The 16,639-nt window shown below is 46.2% G+C and overlaps 1 protein-coding gene across 4 annotated transcripts in view; it reads right to left on the bottom strand.

The window, feature by feature from the left end:
- RYR2 (ryanodine receptor 2) overlaps positions 1 to 16,639 on the bottom strand; it is a 167,748-nt gene that overhangs the window by 36,024 nt on the left and 115,085 nt on the right. For all 4 annotated transcript variants that reach the window (XM_036453405.2, XM_045587067.1, XM_036453406.2 and 1 more), the window contains 11 exons: positions 15,253 to 15,334; positions 13,401 to 13,531; positions 12,730 to 13,050; positions 10,861 to 11,101; positions 10,412 to 10,499; positions 9,764 to 9,856; positions 7,977 to 8,147; positions 6,224 to 6,283; positions 5,122 to 5,256; positions 1,714 to 1,826; positions 216 to 312 (listed from right to left, as the gene is read on the bottom strand). In XM_036453405.2, coding sequence (XP_036309298.1) covers positions 216 to 312; positions 1,714 to 1,826; positions 5,122 to 5,256; positions 6,224 to 6,283; positions 7,977 to 8,147; positions 9,764 to 9,856; positions 10,412 to 10,499; positions 10,861 to 11,101; positions 12,730 to 13,050; positions 13,401 to 13,531; positions 15,253 to 15,334 — 1,532 coding nt within the window. The remainder of the gene's footprint in view (positions 1 to 215; positions 313 to 1,713; positions 1,827 to 5,121; positions 5,257 to 6,223; positions 6,284 to 7,976; positions 8,148 to 9,763; positions 9,857 to 10,411; positions 10,500 to 10,860; positions 11,102 to 12,729; positions 13,051 to 13,400; positions 13,532 to 15,252; positions 15,335 to 16,639) is intronic.

The raw sequence follows: 16,639 nt of genomic DNA, 5'->3' as shown, positions 1-16,639 counted from the left end.
TAAGAAACTTGCATAATGGACCTTAAACTCTGAATTCTCTCCTGAACACTGAGTGCATTAACAACTGAGAATAAAGTTTCCTAAGACCTATACTTTGCGGTGAGACTTCCTCTCCAATGTGTGTGTGCATGAGTGTGTGTGCATGAGTGTGTGTGCATGAGTGTGCTTACACATGGGGCCCAGAGCCCTTTCATTGCACGCCCATAGAGACATACCGCTAAGTCTTCTATCAGTTTATCCTCAAAGTAATGCTCTTCTGTCTCAATCCAGGACTTCTCGTACCCCTGAAGAAAGAGATTGACGGCCCGATGCCTGAAAGAGAAGCACAATTTCAAACGCGGTGCTGGAGACGCCAGCTCGGGGTCTGCTGCCATGAGCCTGGCAGGAGGCAGGAATCGGGGGCGTCAGGAGGGGCCGTAGGGAAGGGGTGAGCAGTTCAGAGAAAACGGGTGAGACACAGAGGCGGGCCACACGGAGGAACCAGAGAGGGACGTTCACTGGACTCAGCGGTGACACCAGGATCGGGTCAGAGAATTCAGGGGCAGCGCCTGGCTGTATACGCAATGTGACAAGATGGCACAGAAACGGAGGTCTCGGTGACAAGGATGGTGTGGTGTCCCTTATAGCATTAACTCATTCATTCACCCACTCACTTGCTGGCTGCCAGCATTCTAGGTGCTGAGGGTATAAAACTGGACCAAAGTCTAAAGAATCCAAATTTGAGTCAGAGAGACGAGCAGCCAGCACGGAAGGGGGTGCTTCAGGCAGCGATGACCACAGCACCCCAAAACAAGGAGGAAGCACTCAGCCTGCACAACGAGGGGCGTGGTCGGATGTGGCTGTGGGGTCCTGTTTTCCTATCACCGTGGGGATGTGAATGATGCCCTCGCTCAAACGTCAGAGATGGAAAGAGCCGTGTCTTAGGGTAAGAGGCTGCGGAGGGACCCTGGGCACCGAGGGACTGCATGGCCACATCCCTTTTCTGCTAAGAGTGCCTGCTCATCTCTAAGAGAAGGCTTGAGCAGTCAGACGGGTCCCCTTCACTCCCATGAGTACGCTCCCTATCAGCTCTTTCCCCCAAAGAATCATAATTCCCGTGACCAGGTCAGTTCTAAACTCTGTGTCTCTCAGCCCCTCCAACAATCTGAACAAGCCTATGAGGCAGATCCCATGGTTCAGAGAGAAATCTACAACAAAGTAGGTAAGAAACCTGGCAGCCATCTTAGCCTCACATTAGGTCAAGGCCGTCTCACTCTACCCGCCTCACCGCCTCCGTACAGAGGTCATTTAATACATGCATTGCAGACCACAGTCTTCTGAGGGTACACAACCAAGAAAGTCAAGGCCAATGATTAGACACAAGAGCCAATACATCTCTTGTATTCTTCTCTTGCTCTATGGTACTCATATTAAGGTAGATGGTAGACCTCATCCCTTATTAGGGAGAAATAATTTTATTCTGTTATAAACGTGAGTCCCAGCTGAGTGGCTTAGTTGGTTAGAGTGTTGTCCCGTACACCAAAATGGATGCAGGTTCAATTCCCAGTCAGGGCACATACCCAGGAAATGGACTTGACCCCTAGTTGGGGTGCCTACAGGGGGTGATGGATGTTTCTCTCACACATCAATGTTTCTCTCACCGTCTCTCTCACATAAAAAGGCATATCCTTGGTGAGGATTAAGAAACAGCAACCGCCATGGGAGAGCTCTGACCTGGGCAGATTGTAGAGAGGGGCCATGCGGAAGCAGGCCACCACCGCCCGTTTCCGCTGCTTGGACAGCAGCTTGTGCCACACGGCCTTCTTGGACCTCTGAGGATGCTCCACCTGCGAGAAGACAGACAGCCCGTGAGCCCGCGTGAGCCTCAAGCTTGGAGGGATAGCCATGCCTTTTAGCGAAAACCTTCTGCAATTTAAGTTCCAAAAATACTTTACATGTATGGAAAAGCCCACATCCTACATTTGAAATAGTTTGAAATGTTATGTATTTTTTATCAGCAAAAATAAAATGTTTTCCCAATAGTGTGTACTTTAGAAGCTATGTCATCTCTAGAATCAAAGAAATAGAAAACCATTCTCTAAGCTATCAGTTTGCATCCTTTCAGAATTTGGTTGTGATTCTAAAACATATTTTCTGGCAACACAAAAATTAACCCACTTTTACTCATGGATCCACTTTCACTGATTCACCATAAGCATTACAGCAGTGAGCACAGAGGCAGTCGAGAAAAATTCTAATGAAAAGCCTATTGTCCATCAACATAACGGGATGGAAAGGAGATGACCCGGCTTCAGGAACACATTACTAGGAGTAACCAAGAAGGTTTAATTCTGCAAAAATGTTAAATTATATATTTTGTTAGCTAGGGACAAATGAGAATTTGAAAACTGGAGTAAATGATGCAAGTGAGTTATTTATTGAGCTAACGGTGTTTGGAATTCTGAGAGAGAAGAAGAGATTAATCATAAGTATTAGAGAGAAAAGTCCCAACGTGTAATTCTAAATTAATCAGTCATCTCTAGGCAAGTGAACACTGTACTTCCCATACTGTAACATCTCCAACGCATACATGTAGAGGTCTGAAAGAAATAAAAATGTGATGTTAGCTAGAAGAAGAAATGAAGCTAGGTTTACTATCCCTTGCCGCACACTGTCAAAAGATGAATGTGCCAAGGCTTGGAGGAAACATTAAGGGTGTCTGGGTGACAGTGGTTTAGAAAGTTAACAAAGCAGCTTCTGTAATTGAGCTTGTTTCTGGGACTCTCCTGCCTCTAGAGCAGTGGTTCTCAACCTTTTTAATGCCGTGGCCCTTTAATACAGTTCCTCATGTAGTGGTGACCCCCAACCATAAAATTATTTTCCTTGCTACTTCATAGCTGTAATTTTGCTACTGTTATGAATCGTAATGTAAATATCTGTGTTTTCTGATGGTCTTAGGCGACCCTGCTAGCGGTTCTCAACCTGTGGGTCATGAGTTGAGAACCACTGCTCTAGAGAAACACCTTCTGACAACGACCCACTCCATTTTCTTCTCAGGGACCTTGGGAAGGGAGACGAACACTGCTGAGGTCTAACCCTGCCGTGAAAACAGCTTCCCATTGGGCACAGCATTTCTTACTTGACCTTAAAGAGCGAGTTTCCCCATAAATCCAGGGATTACGTATTGATAGGATCTGTGACCCAAAGACAGAACCATACCTGCCCCTGCTGACGAGCTGGCTGGAGTCTGAGCATTAGGAAATTTGGGGAGACAGCTCCCCCTCACGAGGGAAATTATGAAACGTACAACAGAAAGCACACATTCGCAAAGGTCACAGATACTGAGATAAATTTAAAAGGTACTTCCTGAGCACTCACCGTTCTTGCACTGAGTTCACAACTCAGTCACAAGTCAATATTAGAATGTAGGGATCAGCCCTAATCGGTTTGGCTCAGTGGATAGAGAGTTGGCCTGCGGACTCAGGGTCCCAGGTTCGATTCCCATCAAGGGCATGTACCATGTTTGCAGGCATATCCCCAGTAGGGGGTGTGAGCAGGAGGCAGCTGATTGATGTTTCTCTCTCATCGATGGTTCTAGCTCTCTATCCCTCTCCCTTCCTCTCTGTAAAAAATCAATAAAATATATTTTAAAAAAGAATGCAGGGATCAAAGGCATGAACTTTCCACTCAGGTTCCTTCCATGTTTTCTTTCCACGATTTCTTTTTACTCCTGTCCATAATGTGTGACTAACCCTTGACCGTAACTAAAATATGACTCCCTTACCTTTTCCTAGATAACTGCTATTCTCACTTAAATATTCATATAGGGATCACCCATCAGATTAAGCCTGGAATCTTCCATTCCCTCTTCAGCACATTGTGTACCCTAGCACAGCTCCTCATCACACATTTATCTCTGAGGTGTCCACATCTGCTAGCAGAGCTGAGCAACTGGAGTGGAGGGACTATGTTCAGTCCGGTGCCTGCTGAATGCAAAGCAGAAGTGAGGCAGTGCCCTACAATGGGTGGAGCCCTAACGCTAACATAAGTGAGGCTCTTTCCCGGATATGGGGCTGTTCCCCAGAAATGGAAGTGATGCCCTGGAATGAGGTGGTGTGCCCTCAAGAAATGTTCACGGAATGAATGGCTGCTCAGTGGAATCAATCTTCCTGCTTCACAAATGCCATTGTTCATTATGATTGGATATATTTATGGAAATATATGAATATAAGGCAACAACAGATTTCAATAAGCTTCATTTATTGTATCTAAAATTCATTCATGTACAGATAGGTACATGAAGACTATGAAGAATTAAAAACTTATGGCAGTGTAATGATGCCAGAAATGGTCCTCCAGCAGCCGTTTAATTAGCATTTAACAATCTACTTAAATATATGCATAGTTCTGGAAATACAACTCTGACTTTATATGGCGCTTCAGATATCATTACCCAAGTCTTGTCATCTGCTGATGGATGACAATTTGTATTTATCTAGTTTCATGGAAATATTATGGAAATAGGGACATGTTAAATTTCCTATATTACGTTCTATCACATTATATTACATTACTCATATTATGGTGTCCCAGAATGTAAAAGCACGTCAGTAGCCATATGGTGTGAGTACCTAGCTTCATCTCATCGCAGCGATGAAGCCTAAGGCAGTGGTGTTACATAACTGGCAGGTCAGGGTCAGGAGAGCATCAGATAACATACAGCAGGAATAAAAGAAGAATGTTCATTAATGTGATAGTAGTATGTTCTGCAGAACATTTAGATGACGAAACTCCTGGGGGGCAGGGCATTTTACTAGTGTATGTGCCCGTCAGCAGGCGCGGCCATGAGGCCCAATGGCTGATGCCACTCCCTGTGGTTCTCTCTGTGTTACTTTGGAACTACTTTGAGTAAAGTAATTAAATAAAGATGTTAATCTCCCAGAATTCGTTGTCTAAATATAGCTACAGAAATTGTAAGCTTGGAACTTGTGCACATGACGTGCTAAGGACTCCTGAGTCCCATGTTCTTCATGATGAGTGTGCTGAGCAGAGGACTGTTGGGCCGTGGCGAACAGCCTGACACACATCCTCTTTACCATCGACGCGGTGGGCAAACCAGAGCGAACCAGCACCCCGTCTGACCTGCTCCAGGTGGAAGAGCACGCTCGCTATGTCCAGGACTCTCTCCACCGTCTTCTCGGGATCGGCGCTGTCCTCGGGCCTGTTCGGCAGGTCTTTGTAAAGAGCCATCTGCCATCTAATAGCAGGATCCTCCAACTGCGGGACAGAGAGGACAGCTCAGGAAACATCAGGTTACCGTGTCAAAAGGGGGACGCGCTGCTGAAGAGGGGTCTGCAGTCATGCATTGAGCACAGCACAGTGTCTGAACACACGCAAAGACCAAGACCCAGGAGACCTGCACTCAGAAATCTACCCTCTCATGAGAAGACAAACATGAAACATGTGTGTGCAGCTGTGATGAGGGCTACTGCAAAGACCCATAAGGTGCCAGGAGGCTTAACCTAACCTGCTGGTGGTTGGAAAGATTTCCCTGAACAAGTGACATTACTGATGATCGGCTTTAAAAATACATTTGTTATTTTGGGGGTCTTTAATACCAAAGGATTTAAAGTAGGATAATGACTGGTTAAAATAATATACCCTGAGTAGCCAGATTATTATGATGTCTGAATGCAGTGTATAACCTATATAATAAAAGGCTAATATGCAAATTGTCCCCTCGACCAGCAGGCAGGCTGGCCAATCACCCATGTTCCCTCCCCCTGGTCAGGCTGACCGGACCCCACCCATGCACAAATTCATGCACCTGCCTCTAATATATATACTGAGTGGCCAGATTAATTTTCATTCAGAGATCATAATAATCTGGCCAATGTATTTTCACTATCTTAACACATTGCAGTGGATCACAAGAATTCTCGCTTCCTATTACACAGTGTTTTATAAAGTATCATACTTTAAAAAGATATTAGGTTGTAAGAAAAGGTAATAAATAACTTCAAAATGCAATGGGCATTTAATTTTAAAGCGTGCCTTTAACATTTATGTAAAAAAAAAATTTTGTACTCAATAGAAACTTATCTGGCCACTGGGTAAAGCTAGCAGTACAACTACTGGTCCATAATGCGTTAATTGCTAACGTAACATTACTCCGAGTACTATTCTACAGAGAGAACAACCAGTGTATAGATATTAAATGTGCTTTAGCACACATCTGGCTTACCTTGCCTTGTAAATGAATATTACTGCGGATTATATCTCGGACTTCATCCTCGGTGTCTTTCTGTCAAGAAATAAGTGTTAGCCAGGAGTCTTGGGAAGCGTCACCTGCTGTGAGTAGATGGAAATCACCACACCTCTCTGAAAGCAGAGTGTGGCCGAAACCGGTTTGGCTCAATGGATAGAGCGTCGGCTTGGGGACTGAAGGGTCCGGGTTCGATTCCAGTCAAGGGCATGTACCTTGGTTGCGGGCATATCCCCAGTAGGGGGTGTGCAAGAGGCAGCTGATCGATGACTCTCTCTCATCGATGTTTCTAACTATCTCTCTCCCTTCCTTTCTGTACAAAATCAATAAAAAAATATATATATATTTGAAAGCAGAGTGTGACTGCACAGTATTTTCATAGGCTTTGGCTGCGTGCCACAGATCTGGGGCTCTGCCGGCTCTTTAGTCGCTGCTGCTGTGACTAGAGACCACAGCCGCGTGGCCTCCACGGTAAGGGCATCGGGACGCGATGAGTTTGGTTTCCAGTTCACAGCAAGAAGGGAGGAGTCATGCTCCTTGGGGCTCACACGGACCCGAGTCTCCTCCCGCAACGTGCACAGAGTAACCGAGCACCTGTGACGCATGCGCCATGCAGGGCCTGCAGCCCACCCTCCAGGTCACTCATCAGACCAGAGCCACTCGCCAGCCCCGCTCATTTGCTAACTCCAGCCCTGCACAGGGAGCGTCAGGGTCGCCCGGGCAGGAGCGAGGCCTCCAGTTTGCACAAAGAGAGAGCAGTGAGCCTGTGTAGACTTTTGAAAAACGGCATCCTCATTAGTGTAGCCAGGAAGATGGAAAACGGGCCATAAAGAAATCTTGGGGAAGTAAATCTCAATGCCTGCAAAGAGCTGCTGGTTTAAAAGTCAACCCCGCACATCACCATGGCTGCTCCTGGCACTGAAAAATGGCCCTTCATAAAAAATCTTATAGAGGAGTTCAGATGAAGTCCATTTTTTTCCCCACTACCTGTGACATGTTTGTATCTTTTCCATGCGGTTCCTGAATGTGCCCTGAAGGTTATTAACATAATTTAGAAATAAAAACAACCCTCCTGCCGAAACTGGTTTGGCTCAGTGGAAAGAGCGTCGGCCTGCGGACTGGAAGGTCCCAAGTTCGATTCCGGTCAAGGGCATGTACATTGGGTGGGGGCACATTCCCAGGGGGGGTGTGCAAGAGGCAGCTGATAGATGATTCTCTCTCATCGATGTTTCTAACTCTCTATCCCTCTCTCTTCCTCTCTTAAAAAAAATAAATAAATAAAATATATTTTTTCAAAAAAAACACACCCTCCCACCAAAATAAAATAATAATAATTAAAAAATAGACAGCCATTGAATCTGAGTTCTAGGGCCCATGCAGAAACTCTTACTAAAGCCTTCAATGCAGCCAAAACCGGTTTGGCTCAATGGATAGAGCGTTGGCTTGGGGACTGAAGGGTCCCGGGTTCGATTCCCGTCAAGAGCATGTACCTTGGTTGCGGGCATATCCCCAGTAGGGGGTGTGCAAGAGGCAGCTGATCGATGACTCTCTCCCATCGATGTTTCTAACTCTCTATCTCTCTCCCTTCCTCTCTGTACAAAATCAATAAAATATATTTAAAAATGAATAAAGCCCTCAGTGCAGATGAGCAGTGGAGAGCGCGCTGGAGGAAGGCCTGCAAACCCCCGAGAGGCGGGGCTGGGACGCCGCAGCCCTGCGAGAGGGCACTCACCAGACTCAGCCGGTTCTTGGCCAGAGCAATGAGCTCCTGGTCTCCGGGGGCACAGATGTTCAGCCCGATGGGCAGCAGCCGCCGCAGCGCAGCCACGATGAGGGAGGTCTGCACGGAGTAGCGGTCCCCTTTCCGCCTCATCTTCTTCCTCTCCTGGTCGGAAACAGCGGCCTGCAGACAGACGGGGGCTGGGGTCAGGCGCTGCTCCGCTCCGGACCTGGCCCTACAGGGCCTCCACTTCCTCTTTCTCTGCTAGTCACTATTTTTTAAAATCCTACAGAGAATGTTTTTTTCTTTTTTCTTCTTATTTTAAGTCCTATTCTGGATTCCCAACTCATTACAATTCACTGGTGTATAATACATTTCTTTACAATTTTAGAAGGAAAATGCACATTTTAATTCTAGAGAAGCTTTAGGTACATGAAAACTCCATGGTAAATTTAGATATTGTATGCTTTATAATTTTCAATACATAAGAAGAAAATTTAGAAATAAATGGTGTATTTTTGTCTTGACAGATGCCTGCTTTGCAATACATACACACACACACACACACACACACTGTATCCATAAAATGTACCACAAAGTGCATTCCCTCTGTGTGGCCTGCAAAATTGTCCGCCCAGGGACCCCCATCCAGGGAAACGGGTGTGGTATACGGACCGGTGTCCCGTAAATATCTGAGATGCTCTCTGGGTGACCTGTCACACCTGAGGACAGCCGTGCCCCCTCAGGTCTCTCGTGCTTTTGCTGAAGGTTATGGTCAAGACATAGGGTCAGCTCAATGTCAGAGTCTGATTTTCATGGGGAATGAGTGTTCCCTTTCCATTGAGAGGTATGTTCTAACGTCAACTTTAAAACAACGGTCCCTTAGCCTCGTCTTTGTGAGGGTCAAATTTCTTGTAGCAATAAATCAAACACTGAGGATATTTTCACAGGAGACAAAGATAATAAATGGAGGGCTAGGTACTGTCCATGGTTTTAGGCATCCAGGGGGGTTTGGGATGTACCCCCCCCCCAGAGTAGGGGGCTGTACATGAAAGTGACTAGTCATATGTATACTATACTGACTGGCAATTTTGCTTGTGTGTGTGTTTGTGCCTATGTGTGTTTGTGTCTGTGTGTGTATGAAGTGTGACTTTTTATTCCGACTCTTTGACATCCTGGGCCTTGCTGACCCAATCATCCTTCCAGGGCTAGTCAGTTCCTAGAGACAGGAAATTATTTGCCTGCAAGCTCGTTTTTCAAATATAAACCAGCCAATCCAGAGTCCAGATTCCCCAATCACCTCCTCAACCTGGGCCTAATCTATCTGCCTAATCATCTGGGCCAGGACCAGACAGCCAGGGTCTGCCCCTCGGCCCCCGAGCCTGGAATGATTCATGCTAGGTTCACGCCTGCTCACCCCTCTCACCTGCTCCTTCCTGCAGAAGCCCTCGCTTTCCCCTCATCCCTCTGCTCCTGACCGACCCTGGCTCCCCCACACCCCTCTCTCTGTGGTGCCCTGTGTTTCTAGGGAACTGGAATCACAATTTCTTCCTCCAACAGTCAGTTCTGTCTGCACGTCATACCATCCATGAGTACATCAGTCCTGGGTCCCCTCAACACTCCGTGTGTTTGTGTGTGTACATGTGTGCGTGCGTGTGTGTGCGCATGTGCGTGTGTGCTCAGTAAACAACATTACCAAATCTATCAAAGTCCACTTACAAACCTTCAAAAAATAAAAAATAAACCAACCAGTGAAATCTGCATGGGGACACTCTCGCGGTAACACAGCATGGAAATACCTTTGACATCTTGGACTTGGTGTCGGAGATGAGGAAGGACATGTTGTTGATTTCATTCTGGACCACGAAGTTCTGCTCCTCTCTCTTGAAATTCTGGGGAGTCACAAAGGCAATGCCAGTCACCATCATGTAAATAAGAAGTCCACACAATCAGAAGTTCGTAGGAAGGTAAATGTTCATTTGCTGTGTAAGACTCATCAAGAAAGGGAACACGTTTTGTTGAATACAATGAAGGCGCCTGCCCAGGGGCACCAGTTCTGGGCACTGCACATAACACAGAATGTCGGGAATCTAAGGTTCAGAGGATTTAAGTAATATGGACACACAGCTACCTTGGGTTGAATGACTACTCAGACCTGGTTTAGCCGGGAAAGCAGGCACGTCTCCAGATAAACATAGGTCATGGCAACGGGATGGAGCTTTCCACCCAGTTAGACATTTCATCTGCTTTTTCAAGTTTCATAACTTTCCTTCATTCACTTGTAATTCAGGGTCATGGACTCCCTGGCAACGTGAAGTATTTGAGCATGCTCCCTCCTCACCAGTTAGGTGAGGAGACAAGTTTGAGAAACACGAAGGGGCTGGAAAATGTTGGAAAGCCCTTAGCATCCTGCAAACAGCAAGCCCCGCCCACGCGGCCCCACTCACGTGGGACTTGGACCAGAAGATGAACACCTCGGCCACCATGCGGAACAGGTCCTCGGCTTCCGGGCTGGGTTCTTTGAGCCACTTGGCCCTGGGTCACAAAATCAATGAAGTGGCAACTCAGTTACACCTTCAAGTGTAAATCTGAAACCGAGTAACTTAGGGAGCTGGCTTCCCACAGAGCACAGATGGGTGGTAACATCTCCACAGCTGAGACATTGGAACTGTCCAACTGCTGATTTTCACTGCAACCCTGGACCTGCCCCAGAATGCCCTTTCTGACTGCGATGGGAAAGAAACAAACAAACAAAACAAAACAAAGTCTCTAGAAACTTCTGATTAGGAACAAGCTCATGGCTAAGAGGTTAGTGAATGCAGCCATTTGTCCGGGACATGGGAACCCAGCAAGGCCAAGGTGTCATTAGAGAAATCAATGGCGTTGAACATTCCACCTGTTGTAGTCCACGAATCGGATGAGGAGCGGGTAGAAGGCATAGAGGTCCCTGGCCAGCGTGGTGAACTCGTCCAGGATGAGCAGCTCGGCCTCGGACATGTCCCCCCTGGCCTCGGCTTTCAGGTGGTCCTCCTCCGCCACCACCATGGCCGCCTTCTTCTTCAGCTTCTCCATGAGCGGCAGGAAGTGCGTTTTCAGGAGCTGCGGCTTCACTTTGTTTATAATCGGCTGGGAAAACACTGCGAAGACAGATGGCGGTGTTGTGCTCCGCATTCAGGTCAGGACCCCCAGGACAGATTGCCATTACAATAGTGGCTCCCGAGAGCCCTCCCAGCACATCTGCCCCGAGCCAGCCGGGGCCTCAGGGTCTAGTTCCACACTGACTAGGAATTGAATTTGATGTGCTTCCCTGTTTGTGTTTTTTAAAAAAGATTGACAGCTCATTTAGAATGAAAATTAAGATGCTCACTCACGTTGCAAATCAACTCTTTTCATACAAAAATAAAATAAAATAAAAATCCCCAAATAGAAAAGGTCCCCTTGCTTTGGAGTAGCTGCACACTGTTCCATCGTGTATGAGCGAAGGTACCGCTCCCTCCCCTATCCCGCCCGCCCCCCCCCACTCCTGTCCTGGGAAGAGGGAGATTACATATGACACTCATTGGTCACTTACTTAAGAATAGCTGTGGTTGTTAGCAACCATTCTAAAGGTGATTAGGACATTTAAAAAAAACAAAACATGTTTTATTGATTTTTTACAGAGAGGAAGAGAGAAGGATAGAGAGTTAGAAACATCGATGAGAGAGAATCATCTATCAGCTGCCTCTTGCACACCCCCTACTGGGGATGTGTCTGCAACCAAGATATATGCTCTTGACTGGAATCGAACCTGGGACCTTTCAGTCTGAAGGCCACATCGGTTTCGGTGTGACTAGGACGTTTTTAAAAGGGAATTTTCCCCCTAAAGGTAACACATATACATTGCAGAAATGTATGAGAGAGAAATATTAAAGCCAACTATAATAACCCTACCTAAATTGGTACGCCATTCATGCATTCTCTGGAGTTTTTATAAATAAGTAACTTCACAAATATATACTCGTAAGGATTTCTTAATTCAGCTTTCAAGTCCCCTTCTTTTCGCCCTCCTTGCTATCGTGGGCGTTTCCAAGTCATGAAACTGCTGACACCTTACTGTTAGGATGGCCTGTATTCTGCCGAAACCGGTGTGGCTCAGGGGATAGAGCGACGGTCTGCGGACTGAAAGGTCCCAGGTTCGATTCCGGTCAAGGGCATGTTCCTTGGTTGCGGGCACGTCCCCAGTAGGGGGTGTGCAAGAGGCAGCTGATCGATGATTCTCTCTCATCGATGTTTCCAACTCTCTCTCCCTTTCTCTTCCTCTCTGTAAAAAATCAATAAAATAAATAAAAAGATGGCCTGTATTCTGCTATATGCTGTGCCCACTTAGTAAGCACACGCCAGTGGCGGGTGTTCACGTTGCTTCCACACGTTCCACATACCCAGGGCCAAAGGCACATGGCTGTGGTGGGAACATGTGAGGCATCCCTGAGCCTCCTCCCCCGTCCTGGGGGACTGACTGCTGAGGGGCTGATTCAAACCCCAATCTCATCTCTGTCTGCGGTCATTAGCTTTTACTGCTGTGTTTACTCGCAGATCGCAGAGAGGTTGTCAGAAGGAAAATGTTTCCTTCCTTAAAAACACATGGAAAGTCAGGACAGCAATGATAATACCGTTTCAACACAGGAGAAACAGTAAGAAAGACGGAGATACAAAAAAGTCTGGTTTCAGTACTTCACACCTTTCCGGAAGTGAAACCACCTGAAGGTCGCCCCTTTCCCGCCCTTACCTGCCAGCCTCTTCATCCAGGCGCCCTCGTCGATGCCCAGGTTGTTGTAGATGATCTTCAGGATGTTGCCCAGCAGGGTGTTCATGTGCTCCGAGTTCAGCGCGGTGCAGCATAGCCTGGCCCGCGCGGGGCTGCTCTCCGGGCCCTGCTCCCACCAGCGGGACATGTAGCTGCAGAGCATGGGCAGGATCACTTCCATCACGTGCGGCATCTGCGTGTAGCGGATCCCGGACTCAGCCAGCTCCACGATCTCCTCCATCAGCTTCTCCAGAGACGGGATATTGGGGCAGACGTCTTCCACGTTGGCTGGCAGATTGAGAGCTAGAGGCACACACCCAGTAAGAGAGGGTGGTCACTGAGGTCACGGACACAAAGAGCCACACCCGTTGGGCTTCAAGGCTCAGCATGCCCACACGCCTCGATGGGGCCCTTCTCCTTCCTCATAGCAGCCGTGCCAACCTCTCTCTCTTCTTCCCACGCTCCCACCCTATCCTCCTCCAACTCAATTCAAATCCTAGTAGATCATTCTAGTAGGTTCTCTAAGGCCAATCCTTGAAATCATTGGAAAGCTTTCTCCACTGGGTCAGTGAAAGAAATGGGGGTATGTATCCACCCAGATTTTCCCAAGCGGGAAGTGACATGATGCGTGGCTGCCTGCGCAGCTGCGTTACCTGCTCTCTCCCGCGAGGAGCTGGTATTGTAGATGGAGCAGCTGTTGTGTTTGTTGAGATGAGTTTCCAGAAATGCCACCGGGAAAGCACCAGCAAAGGCTGCCAGACACTCGCCCACCGCCGATCGCTGCCTGGAGGGGAAATGCTTATGATTTTTATTTCTCCCAAGTAAAACAACTGAAGGTGTATTAAAACTGGCAGTTAAACCTAAGGGATAATAACAGTGCTGCTAATACTATCAACCCTCAGGAATAATTTCTATGTTATAAATCATTGCATGCTTTCAATAACAAAGTTCCTGCCATTAAAAAAAAAAAAAAGCCAAGTTATCTTTTAGCTTATAGATGTTAAGTCATGACTAGCGTGCCTCAGAGGCTGGAGGGTAAGCCCACATACCAAGGGGTCATGGGTTCGATTCCTAGTTGGAGACACAGGCCTGGGTTGAGGGTGCACTACCTGCCTCTGGTCAGAGCTTGTGCTGGAGACAACCAGTCAACATTTCTCTCTCTCTCTCTCTGTCTCTCTCTCTCCCCCCCTCCCCCCCAAGCTCTCCCTCCTTTCCATTCTCTCTAAAAAGCAATGGGAAAAAAGTCCTTGGGTGAGGATTAAAAAAAAAGGATGCAGAATGGCAAAATTTCAGGGACATAATGTGAGTTAAATAAATGTTTTAAAATAATGAGAAAAAATTATTTAAGAATTTAATAGGTTAAAATGTTTCATGTATAACTTCAAAGTCAGCAATGCATTCCCTTACAGCTGATTAGTCTATCAGTAATAATTCTTGTCACTTATTTAATCATTTAAATTTTTTATTCAAGTAGTAATTCTCAGACCAACTCTGATCATTTGTGTTGGCATTCTGGAAATAGCCATTTTTCTTTTAGATGACTTGTAATAAAATTAATATATTTTTTATTAGCACTTATGTCACTCTTTCATTTTTAAAAAATATATTTTACTCATATTCAAAATTTTAGTTTTCTATTCTTCCAGGTCATTTGATCATATGCAAACCTGCACAAGCAGATTCATAAACACTCAAGTTAACACTTTATATTAAATATGGTCTTTTCCCTGAGATTGCTTTACTTTTCCCCCCATAACTCTTTTATTATATTGTAAGGACAGGAAAAGAGTCTTTCTCCTCTTTGCTGTGGTCTTCCATAATTTATGAGAAGCACCTGGTAATGAAACTCCCAGATTGGTGGCTCCTCTTTTCAAACTGTGAGACAAGATAAGCTACTCTTTCATCCCCTCCTCCCTGCTGTTTTCACAACTCAGAGATAATTTGCAGTAAGGCAACTCTAGTTAGAAAGTTCCCTTCCCATCTCACCTTCAAAAAAAAAAAAAAGCCTCTTTTAAAAGTCTTCATAACTTTTGCCCTAAGCATGTTTTATAGGCGTGAGAAAATAATGAGAAGATACCTTCCTGGGACATCTGTGGGACAGTCTCTCAGAAAGCAAACACACTGTAACTCTTTAAGACAGCCATGGAACCTGCTCAACCTCAACACAACCCTGACCCCTTCCTTCCCTGATGCTTGACAACATCCACAGCTTTGTCCCCTGCCCTGTATCGACTGTTCTTTCCTCTCCTGGGAAGTAAATGCAACTTCCTCTCTGCACCTCTATTAGTTGTGAATTCTTTCACAGCCGAAGTCACCAGCCAAACCCTAACATAAACCGAACTTACCTTAAAGACTGTGTAACTGCTCCCAAAGAATCATAAAATGAACCTGCTTCTTTAATTTCCAACTAAGGAAGAAGTTATAGAGCGAAGACTTTTTCTAACACTAAAAGTAGTTCTAATATTTGAAACAGCTATGGAGACAGAGTTATATTTAAAACTTTACCTTTCCACATAAATACTCTTGCTCGTTCCCAGAGCATATAAGCTGGTCAGGATTCGATAACAGGACACCTGCACATCTTCCACTGGAGAAAAAGAGAACCACACGTGAAAAAACACACTTGTTATTTACACACTGTCTGAGAAAGCTTCGCTAAAGCCAAAATTCCGTATTAAAGGCAGGCTGGTATTTTAACGTTTGAGAAGAATGACATAAGAACAAACAGTATGTAAAAGAAAACATGAAAAGGTTTTCTCAAACAAAATTCTTTTCTTTCAGGAGCTTAAAGCGTTCTAAAGAAGCACAGTGATGACTCCGAACATGATTGGGAACAAATTCTTTATAATTTTTCTCTAGGTATATGAATAAAAGATTTTTTTTCAAGAATAAAAGTAACCCAAGAATAACTTGGAGGGTAGGTAGGTGTTTTCCTCCTGCTCCCAAGGTATGTGAAGGTGGCACCTTTTATTTTGGGTCTCAATGAACCAGCATGAAAATGGTAGAGGATGGCTGAAACCGGTTTGGCTCAGTGGATGGAGCGTTGGCCTGCAGACTGAAAGGTCCCAGGTTCAATTCCGGTCAGGGGCATGTACCTTGGTTGCGGGCACATCCCCAGGGTGGGGGGGATGAGGGGGTGCAAGAGGCAGCTGATTGATGATTCTCTCTCATTGATGTTTCTAACTCTCTATGGTCAAGAATGGTCAAGGATGGAGTGTGCTGGTTATTTCTGACAAAGCCTGGCAAGTCAGTCACCTTGGTGGTTTCTGTAGCTAGAGAATCCAACAAAACCTGGTAGATGGTCTCTGACCCAAGAAGATGTCCGTTGGCAAGGAAATCTAAGAACCTTGAATTTCTAATTCTAACTCAGCTCTGTTTCCTGCAGGAAACACGACATCAATGGAGAAACCACCTTGTCCTCCAGACGGTTTCCATGGCCACGCTCACTGCAAGCAGTGCTCCCGCTGCTTCCAGAAACCTCGCAGCCAGTGTCCTTGTCCCCCAGCTCTGCGGTGGGTTTCACGCAGAGCTGCTCGCCCCTGGGACCTACACACGGAGTCTCAGCAGCTGGGTCTGAGACTGACTCTCATGTTCACGAGGGCAGGATACTGGGGCAGGCCATGCGTTATTTTTCCCCACATAACCTTGGGCATTCTGTGGATATATTTTTTAAAATATATTTTTATTGCCAAAACTGATTTGGCTCAGTGGATAGAGCATCAGCCTGCGGACTGAAGGGTCCCAGGTTTGATTCCGGTCAAGGGCATGTATCCTGGTTGCGGGCACATCCCCAGTAGGGGGGTGTGCAGGAGGCAGCTGATCGATGTTTCTCTCTCATCAATGTTTCTAGCTCTCTATCCCTCTCCCTTCCTCTCTGTAAAAAATCAATAAA

The sequence above is a fragment of the Pipistrellus kuhlii genome, unplaced genomic scaffold (assembly GCF_014108245.1).
Source record: "Pipistrellus kuhlii isolate mPipKuh1 unplaced genomic scaffold, mPipKuh1.p scaffold_m20_p_25, whole genome shotgun sequence".
Taxonomy (NCBI): Eukaryota; Metazoa; Chordata; class Mammalia; order Chiroptera; family Vespertilionidae; genus Pipistrellus; species Pipistrellus kuhlii.
The sequence above is the reverse complement of the archived record's forward strand: the minus strand, read 5'-3'. Positions and strand labels throughout refer to the sequence as shown.